The sequence below is a fragment of the Sander lucioperca genome, chromosome 17, assembly GCF_008315115.2.
Source record: "Sander lucioperca isolate FBNREF2018 chromosome 17, SLUC_FBN_1.2, whole genome shotgun sequence".
Classification (NCBI taxonomy): Eukaryota; Metazoa; Chordata; class Actinopteri; order Perciformes; family Percidae; genus Sander; species Sander lucioperca.
Window position 1 is genome coordinate 330,452 of NC_050189.1, and position 10,558 is coordinate 341,009.

Here is a 10,558-nt window from a genome sequence, read left to right on the forward strand (position 1 = left end):
CTCCAAGTGGCTTTGGATAAGTCTCTATGAGCTTGCCACATCTTACCACTGGGATTTCTGCCCATTCCTCCTTGCAGAACTGCTCCAGCTCCTACAAACCAGAGTGGTGATTGGTGGAACAGTGGAAAGATGAACCAAGACGGCTTTGATAGTTTGATTTAGTTTATGTCCACTTTGAATGAAGTGTGTTTTACGATGATAAAAGTCCTGATTATTTACATGGAGTCTGGTGGGTTTGGCGAGAGAAATCAACACCACCAGTGTAACGGGTTGTATATTAGGTTCTGTTTAATTCCTGCAGAAATGGGAACAGCACCGCCTGCTGGCGTCACTCCTACATTGCGCCGCAGCCCTAAAAGTAATGAATTCTGGGTAATCCACATCAGAACTCGTGGTAACTGCTGTGGTAAGTCGCATGTTAAACGCTGCAGAGATAATATTAGCCAAAATGCTTTAAAGCCTGCCACACAATGTTGTATTGGATTCTATTTTGTTGTGATGTAGTTTAGAGATTAATGCCGTTTGTTTGGCGTCTAGTGAGTCAGAGCTGAATGCTAAATGTAGCTTCTAATGCTATTTCTCCGTCTGATTTACTGTGTGTTGTGTAGGACTGTTTATGTCTCAGTCTGACCATCACCAAACTACACCAGACTCCATGTAAATAATCAGGACTTTTAGCGTGTATAGAGCCAGCATATCTCCACCAGACTCCATGTAAATAATCAGGACTTTTAGCGTGTATAGAGCCAGCATATCTCCACCAGACTCCATGTAAATAATCAGGACTTTTAGCGTGTATAGAGCCAGCATATTACACCAGACTCCATGTAAATAATCAGGACTTTTAGCGTGTATAGAGCCAGCATATTTCCACCAGACTCCATGTAAATAATCAGGACTTTTAGCGTGTATAGAGCCAGCATATCTCCACCAGACTCCATGTAAATAATCAGGACTTTTAGCGTGTATAGAGCCAGCATATCTCCACCAGACTCCATGTAAATAATCAGGACTTTTAGCGTGTATAGAGCCAGCATATTACACCAGACTCCATGTAAATAATCAGGACTTTTTGCGTGTATAGAGCCAGCATATCTCCACCAGACTCCATGTAAATAATCAGGACTTTTAGCGTGTATAGAGCCAGCATATTACACCAGACTCCATGTAAATAATCAGGACTTTTAGTGTGTATAGAGCCAGCATATCTCCACATGTAAATGGGTGAATTAAGGGTTTATTTCAACCAAACCAGAGTGGTGATTGTTGGAACAGTGGAAAGATGAACCAAGACGGACTTTGATAGTTTGATTTAGTTTCTGTCCACTTCGAGTGAAGTGTGTTTAATAATCATAACATTTCTGTTTTAATTAAATGGAGTCTGGTGAGAAATAAAGTAAAATGCTCAAAATGAATCTATATTTTTTAATTTCTCCTTATATTTCTACATTATTTTAGTTATTAAAATGCTGTACATTATTTAATACTCAAGTAAAGTACAAGTACCTCGAGTTAAGTACAGAACTTGAGTAAATGTACTCTTTGTGGTTTAGCTTATTTAAAGCTAATGTACTTGCTCTTACTACTTGTTGTCTGGTTAGTGAAATGCTCTGAGTGAATTTAAGCTGGGCTTTTATTGTGAACGGTAGACACCAAAAAGCCAGCGTTATGGTGGTGTTTGTTTTTCCCTTTAGATTTATTCCCAGTTTAATATAATGCTGTTTTCTCCAAACTCCTCTGAGTTGATGTTGGAGCTAGGAAGGAAATGGAACCGTTTCCCAGCCGCTGCTTTGAGTGTTCAGACTGTTGTTGTAGTTGTGTGTGGATGTGAGGAAAACCAGAGGAGACAGCAGCTCCTGAATATCTCTGCTGCTGTGATTAGTCCTGAACAGAATCCAGAGTGAGTCCAGCAGCCCCAGTGGAGCTCTGCTGGATTTCAGGACCAGAGAGGAATGGAGGAGGACAACCAGAACCAGGAGCAGCGGAGCAACGAGGTCCCCAGAAGACAAGCAGCAGACTGGGACTCTGATAGCAGCCATGTTCAGGTCAGTGTTCTCCTATCATATAACGTTACTGGCTTCACCGAGCTTTCTGCCGCTGGCGCACCAAATGCTTGCTCGTGTGAAATGGTTGTCTCTTTGTAAAGTCTCTAGTGTGGTGGAGACCTACTAGATGTGTCCTGAGAGAACTCCTGTTGGGATTTGACTCTATAAAGTAAATGTCATTGAGCGGAGAGTTGATTCTGAGAGCAGTGGCGACATAGAGAGAGAGAAACAAACAATGGAGCGTTTTCCCTCCAAAACTAACTAACGGAGTGAACACAGGAAACACACCGCGGATACACAGAGAGAGAGAAGTGGGGACTTTTCATTTAATAATCTTCAGACTCCATGTAAATAATCAGGACTTTTAGCGTGTATGGAGCCAGCATATTTCCACCAGACTCCATGTAAATAATCAGGACTTTTAGCGTGTATGGAGCCAGCATATTTCCACCAGACTCCATGTAAATAATCAGGACTTTTAGCGTGTATAGAGCCAGCATATTTCCACCAGACTCCATGTTAATAATCAGGACTTTTAGCGTGTATGGAGCCAGCATATTTCCACCAGACTCCATGTAAATAATCAGGACTTTTAGCGTGTATGGAGCCAGCATATTTCCACCAGACTCCATGTAAATAATCAGGACTTTTAGCGTGTATAGAGCCAGCATATTTCCACCAGACTCCATGTTAATAATCAGGACTTTTAGCGTGTATGGAGCCAGCATATTTCCACCAGACTCCATGTAAATAATCAGGACTTTTAGCGTGTATGGAGCCAGCATATTTCCACCAGACTCCATGTTAATAATCAGGACTTTTAGCGTGTATGGAGCCAGCATATTTCCACCAGACTCCATGTAAATAATCAGGACTTTTAGCGTGTATAGAGCCAGCATATTTCCACCAGACTCCATGTAAATAATCAGGACTTTTAGCGTGTATGGAGCCAGCATATTTCCACCAGACTCCATGTTAATAATCAGGACTTTTAGCGTGTATGGAGCCAGCATATTTCCACCAGACTCCATGTTAATAATCAGGACTTTTAGCGTGTATAGAGCCAGCATATTTCCACCAGACTCCATGTTAATAATCAGGACTTTTAGCGTGTATAGAGCCAGCATATTTCCAACAGACTCCATGTAAATAATCAGGACTTTTAGCGTGTATAGAGCCAGCATATTTCCACATGTAAATGTGTGAATTAAGGGTTTATTTCAACCAAACCAGAGTGGTGATTGTTGGAACAGTGGAAAGATGAACCAAGACGGCTTTTGGTAGTTTGATTTAGTTTCTGTTCACTTTGAATGTGTTTAATAATCATAACATTTCTGTTTTAATTAAATGGAGTCTGGTAAAAAAAATAAATTAAAATGCTCAAAATGAATCTATATTTATACTAAGATGGCATTTGATATATATTTTTTCTATTGATTATAAATTTAATTTATTTATGTTTTTAGAGAGAGAGGAACAAACAATGAAACGTTTCCCTCCTAAACTAACCAACAAACAAACAGCCTATAGGGCTTTGACTTTTGCCCAGAAATCATATTTGAAGTTTGTCCGTTTATTAATATTAATATTGGAATAATAATTAATAATATTTTGACCAGTGTCTTCACTAAGACCTATATTGGTATCATATGTTCTGTCCACCAGAGGGCAGTCAGTGTCAATAGGCAGGCAATGATGTTTCCAGAAGAAGTGTGTGTGTGTGTGTGTGTGTGTGTGTGTGTGTGTGTGTGTCTTCAGAGCGAGTAGTGACTCTAGAGTCATAGTGAGAGAAACTAAGTGTCTCCTCTGTTCTTTCTGACCACGGTGGTAAATCTGGAGCAGGAGAAGTTAACCCTCTCCTTGATTTCTTTCAGTTCCCCAGTTTGTTTATGTCCCAAGGGTAACGTTAAAACAGTTGTGTGTGTGTGTCCTGTACTATGAATCCAGATCAACATGTCTTTGATTTCTTTCAGTTCCCTGACTTCACCTAACAACCGCGGTCCTCCATAAGCTGTGTCACGACGCTGGTTAACAACTCAGGGCTCCAGACTAACTTTTTACACTAGGAGCACAGTGGCCCCCCAACTGAAAATGTAGGGGCACACACCATAAATCAACATGCTAACCAAATATTCACATTTCTACTAATTTCCACTGTATTACTAATAAATACTTTGATAATAGATGCAGAAATTACAATGTGCTGTTTCAAATTCAGTGTCACTTTTGAAAATTCAACATAGAAGGTAAACTGACAGCACCTTCGCTGTCATGAAAAACTAATATATATATATATATATCTATATATATATATATATATATATATATATATATATATATATATATATATACCAGCTCTAGTCTACAATTACAATGAATTCAACTTAAAATTAAACATGCATTGTTTAGGCTACTACTGAACCAATATTGGTACCGATACCTGACATTCGGTTCCGTTACCCAACGGTACCTGGTACTTTCCCTCTATAATTACAAAACAATTATTTCAGTTGTAAAAAATATTATCAAACCTATTTATCCTATGTACTTAGAACATGATGTTATTTTATTAGAATATGTTACACTCTAAATAAATTAAATAAAAATAAAACCCCTCCCTCTCTCCTCCCAAACCCATCCCTACAACCTATTAAATTGAATAATTATTCATTTCTTACTCACTGTAACTTTTATTCTTGTATTTGTATATTCTTTTTTAGCCTGTTTTATTTTTATGACCGTTTTTAATTGCTCTTTAATGTTTCATGTGAAGCACTTTGAATTGCCTTGTTGCTGAAAGCTGCTGTAGAGATAAAGTTGCCTTGTTGCTGAAAGCTGCTGTAGAGATAAAGTTGCCTTGTTGCTGAAAGCTGCTGTAGAGATAAAGTTGCCTTGTTGCTGAAAGGTGCTGTAGAAATAAAGTTGCCTTGTTGCTGAAAGGTGCTGTAGAGATAAAGTTGTCTTGTTGCTGAAAGGTGCTGTAGAGATAAAGTTGCCTTGTTGCTGAAAGCTGCTGTAGAGATAAAGTTGCCTTGTTGCTGAAAGCTGCTGTAGAGATAAAGTTGCCTTGTTGCTGAAAGGTGCTGTAGAGAAAGTTGCCTTGTTGCTGAAAGGTGCTGTAGAAATAAAGTTGCCTTGTGTGTGTGTTTGTGTCAGAGCTCCGCTCTCTGTCAATTTTCAGAGGACAGATAAGCTTGAGCTAACGCACTCTCAGGTACCGAAATTTCGACGTTTAACGTGTAAAAAAGGGGGCAAATTTACTGATCGCACATGTGCGACTGGATGTAAAATTCAGTCGCACACTCTCAAATTTTGGTCGCAAAATGCGATCATTTGGTCGCACTCTGGAGCCCTGCAACTAGTTCAATCAACCCAGGGTTTCCCAATCCAGCGATGCGCACGTTTACATAAAAGAGGCGGGGTTTGCACAGCATGACCAATCACAAACATCTACCAGAGCTGCATATTTTATATAAGAAGAGCAAATTATAATTCTACATGAATATGAAGAACACAGACAGTTTTACAGGCAAAACGCAGGAAGGAAAGCTGGTAAAAAATAGCCACCGCTGTAGATGTGTAAATCACAACTCTTATAGAGCTTAGATCAGGCCCAAAAACTCCAGCCCGGCCCTACCTGAGCCCGTGCACGTTGTGTCCGAGCCCGGCCCGACACATTAACTGGAATTATGAGCCCAAGCACGATTTAATCACAACATTTTTATTAATGCGTGGGCCGTTATAACTGACGTTCTCAACTACAATTCAGAGTTGTTTGAACTGCAGAAATCTGTTTCGAGGGGTATGCTTGGAGAAGTAACAGAAGAGGACATTGAAGGCTGACTATCATCTTTTCTGCCAGCCTGCTCCATGTGTCTGTTCATCGTCCCCGTGTTTTTGCTGTCAATGCACTCGACAAAGCCGACACATATGTTGTCACTGCCCACGACTTGTTTAAAATGGTTCCACACCTCCGACTTTCCTCCAAACTTGCTCAAAGGTATGGAGGAAATATTTATTCATAATTCAAATTGAAAGTCCAAAGAGAAAACGAAGCAAGATCAAATTAAAAATATTATTATTTTTTTAAATTTTCCATTGATCAAATTAAAAATATTATTTTTTTTTAATTTTCCATTTGGCTTTTCCATTTGGATTTAATATTTGGCTTTTGAATTTCAATTTAACATTGGCTTTTAATTTGGATTTAATATTTGGCTTTTCGATTTCAATTTAACATTGGATTTTCATTTGGATTTAATATTTGGCTTTTGAATTTACATTTAACATTGGCTTTTCATTTGGACTTGACGCATGTCAATGTAAATGAGGAGGCGTGGCCCAAAGGCTGGAACTAAAGGGGTGCAGAGGCCCCTTCTGACCAGCAGGGGGAGCTGACTGCTGGGGAGCTCACTGTTGAGGAGCATCTGTCTGCAGCTTGGCCACCAGGCTGGCTTATCCTCTTATTTCACATGATAGAAACTGATGATGTAGGCTAAACACAAACCACATTTCATGCAACAACAGTGAAGTTTTCATGTAGTTACTATAATTGGGCCCGTGTTAGTGAGGACTAGATCAGGACTGGATTTAAAGATGATTCTGGTTTCCAACTTTGCCCCAGGTGTGTCTGTTAAAACACGGACGGAGACAACTTCTCTCTTCTGATGTTTAATTTAACTAAGCAACAGTACAAACATGGGTGTGGGTAGCTCTGCTACGTGTGTTTGTGTGTTGTCAGATCTTGAGGACACACACACACACACACACACACACACACACACACACACACAATCTCAACCGGGTAGTCATCGTCCGAACTGCGACCTCTCCTTTTTCTTTCTCTCACTTTTTTCTCCGGGTGGTGTGAGGTGCGTGTCCGCGCTATTCTCCGACACGTACTCACAACAATCACTCCTGATTGACGGCCTTTTGTACAGCCTGTGTACTTTTTCGTTCGTTTGATTTGCGATTTTGAAACGATATCCAAATGTGAAAAATGGGTCATTTTAAACCTTGTTAATACAAAATTACAAAAATTCTTGTAAACTTAACTGCTGGCTGAACAAGCCATCCTCTCGGTAAATCTATAGATGTATTAAGACCAAAACAGATGCACGTGGCTTCTGAATGTGCACGTGAATGATGCGATCGCTATGTTCACGTTCTTCACTCTTGATGATGATGCTGGTGGTAGCTGGTGTATTATTTTGCAACAGCATTGTTTCATTGCAAATGAGGCATACAAGACACTTATCAGTCCATTCATCATTAAAACTGAGGTTTTCCACATCAACTTTTCGCTTCAGCCTGTTTGACAGTGACATTTTTACCTGACAACAGACCTTTCTTTCTGCAAGCATTTTCCACCAATCAGGACACTGCCTACTACAACCATGTTTCCTAATCACAGACTTTAACCATCACTCCTCAGTGAACTGCCTCCTAGTCTGAGATCATTTTCTAGTTAAAGAGCCAGTTATCATTAGGGAGTTTCCATGTTTTTTTAGGAGTTTGCTCACACTAATACATGTAAAAAAAATATAGCATTACTTCAGTTAGAAAGTGAAAATATTGAACAAGAATAGGCGTTTTAGGTATAAATACATTTTATTTTCTTTAATTGGAAGTCTGCCCCCGGAGTGTCTGCTTAGAAAAATTCTGTCCGTTGGGAAAATGTAGTTGATGAGCCCTGTCCTAGTGAACACAGGAGGATCTGCTCTAAGGGGGAGTGAGTTAAGGCACAAGTTGTTTAGGCCTACTGGTTCTAGTGGAATGTTATTGGCCACTGGCCCTAATGTTTGTAATGTAAGTATTGTTTTTAACTGTGAAATGACTGAAAGGTTACTAAACACTTTTTATATTCTGAATGTATAGTATACTTTTGTAATATTTGTCATGTCTGTCATGACAGCGATGGTGCTGTCTGTTTACCTTCTATGTTGCATCTTCAAAGTGCAATAAAATGTGACACAGAATTTTAAACGGCACATTGTAATTCTGCATCTTTTATCAAAGTATTTATTAGTAATACAATGGAAATTAGTAGAAATGTGAAAATTTGGTTAGCATGTTGATTCATGGTGTGTGCCCCTACATTTTCTGGTTGCGCCCCTGTATCACTTTTTCTTTTTCTTTTAGTAAGGCAACTACAATATTAGGTCTGTTGAATGAATGTGAATTTTGTGATGTTTAATGTTTACAGACCTAAGAGTGTTTTTGAGAACTTCATGTTTCTCAATCAGTGACAGCTCAAGAAGATGCATTAGCCATGAGTTTCATAATGCTGTAGCCTAGCTACACGCTTGTCTCCTAGCCCGTTTGCTTAAAAAACACACGACCATGGAGTACGCACAGACGTGGGCTGCGCAACACATGGATGTAGCTAGGCTACAGCAATAATAACGGCGCAACATGGTGTTTTATCTTAATTCTGTAGACATGGTGAGAAAGCTCTGGTCCTAAACATCCAAGCTCGGGCCACATCAATCAGTTGTCAGGAAAGATAAAACGTCTCGCGCCGTGCTACTAACAAGCTAACGTTCGTCGGCTAGAATGGCCAAGTGTCTGAAGGTCTGGCCAGATCTGCGGACGAGGCTGAGAGCAATGTGGCTGAGGTTAGCACAACAAGCGGATCGGCGTGCGAGTCAGTCTAGCGCTAATGAAACGGGGGAGCTGGAAGACCCGCCTGCCGGTTCCTGATCAGCTAGCAACGGAGAGAGGGTTGTCAATAAGACGATGACGGTGTTGGCGGTGCTCCACCTTTGGTAGGGTATGTTTGAAACGCAGCCAACAAGCTAACGCACATTTGACGGTATCACCCAGATGTGCCGGTCACCAGGGTGAGAAAAAACTCCCATGAGACCAACTCTTTATTCCCGCTGCTATTAAGCAGCCTTTAGACGCATAAGCAGAATGGGATGAAACAATCACTGAAGCAATTGGCAGTTACACTGGCATATTATACTACATTATATATTATGTTATCTAGCCAAGGTGGAACAAATTGTGACACCTCCATAATGCACTCGTTTTTATTTTTTTATCATCATATCCATATGACCTGAAAAAAGGTTCAGTCAAAAGATTTTTTTTCACTTCAGTCCCTGGTTTCATTACAACTTGCCTGAAAAATGTAGAATATTTCGGAACTTATAAAGGTTATGAAGAGTACATTTGCTTCCATAATACCATATCTGCAACCGGCACATATTTTCCTTCATTTTGTCATAAAAAAGTTAAAAAGATAGAACTAAATAAAGAGTTAAAATTTAGGGTGAGAGCAAGTCTAGGGTTTAAAGAAGTTGTTCACTAACTCTCTCTCTCTCTTTTGTCTGTTGCTATAGAAACGGAGAGGAGGAGTGGGACCCAAATGTCACCACTGTCAACACTGTGACAAATCCTTCACAACATCTGGATATTTAAAGATTCATCAGAGAGTTCACACTGGAGAGAATCTACACAGCTGTGATCAATGTGGGGCAGCTTTCACACGACAGAGTTCCCTAAAAAACCATCAACGCCTTCACACTGGACAGAATCTTCACAGCTGTGATCAATGTGGGGTAGCTTTCACACAACAGTGTGACCTAAAAAGACATCAACACATTCACACTGGAGAGAAGCCGTACAGCTGTGATCAGTGTGGGGCAGCTTTCACACGACAGAGTGACCTAAAAAACCATCAACGCATTCACACTGGGGAGAATCTTCACAGCTGTGATCAATGTGGGGCAGCTTTCACACACCAGAGTAACCTAAAAATACATCAACTCATTCACACTGGAGTGAAGCCGTACAGCTGTGATCAATGTGGGAAAACTTTTTCTAATAGTAGTAAACTTAAAACCCATCAGCGCATCACACTGGAGAGAAGCCGTACTGGTGTGAACATGTGGGAAAACTTTTTCTAGGGTGGTAACCTTAAAAAACACCAGCTCATTCACACTGCCTCGTTGTGAACATGTTTCAGAGCCATGCTGTTTCCTCCTGCTTCCTCCTCATGCCCTGATAGCTGTGTTGTTATATTCTAATCCAGTGTTTCCTCTATGTTGATTTGACCGCGGTGGCCCCCCACGGCAACATTTCTGCCCCCCATGGTATCAGAAATAGGGCTGCATTGTTAGAGTGCATGTCGGAGAATAGCGCGGACAAGCGAGGATAACTAGCCAGTTGAGATTGTGTGTGTGTGTGTGTGTGTGTGTGTGTGTGTGTGTGTGTGTGTGTGTGTGTGTGTGTACGTCCTTGAGAACTGTAAGTCGTATTACTTATGTTGTCAGTTCATTTAAGCCTGGTCTTTCAAATTTAGATTAAGTTAACTGGGTGATTTTCGGACCTGCCCCCACTGCTAAAAAATCCTAAAGGAAACACTGTGATCTTCTCTCCACATTGAAGGCTGATCAATTAAAAAAAATCCCATCACTGTTTAGTAAGGTAATGTCAAATTGCTGAAATATTTAGTCTGTTGTCCCTTACGATGACCAAAAGAAGCAAACATTCATAACTGGGAAGCT

General features: G+C 40.2%; 1 protein-coding gene across 1 annotated transcript; it reads left to right on the forward strand.

Annotated features, from left to right (window-relative positions):
- The first annotated feature begins 1,606 nt into the window (after window positions 1-1,606).
- LOC116039737 (zinc finger protein 239-like) lies at window positions 1,607-9,958 on the forward strand. Its single transcript, XM_035994224.1, has 2 exons — window positions 1,607-2,045; window positions 9,392-9,958. Exons 1-2 carry the CDS (start codon window positions 1,953-1,955, stop codon window positions 9,956-9,958), a joined length of 660 nt encoding a protein of 219 aa, XP_035850117.1. The 5' UTR covers window positions 1,607-1,952.
- The last annotated feature ends 600 nt before the right edge of the window (window positions 9,959-10,558 follow it).

Excerpts from the sequence above, each read along its gene's own strand:
- LOC116039737 (XM_035994224.1), top strand. The coding sequence starts at position 1,953 with ATGGAGGAGGACAACCAGAACCAGGAGCAGCGGAGCAACGAGGTCCCC. Across the intron at positions 2,046-9,391 it reads CTGATAGCAGCCATGTTCAG|AAACGGAGAGGAGGAGTGGG; the intron begins GTCAGTGTTCTC and ends CTGTTGCTATAG.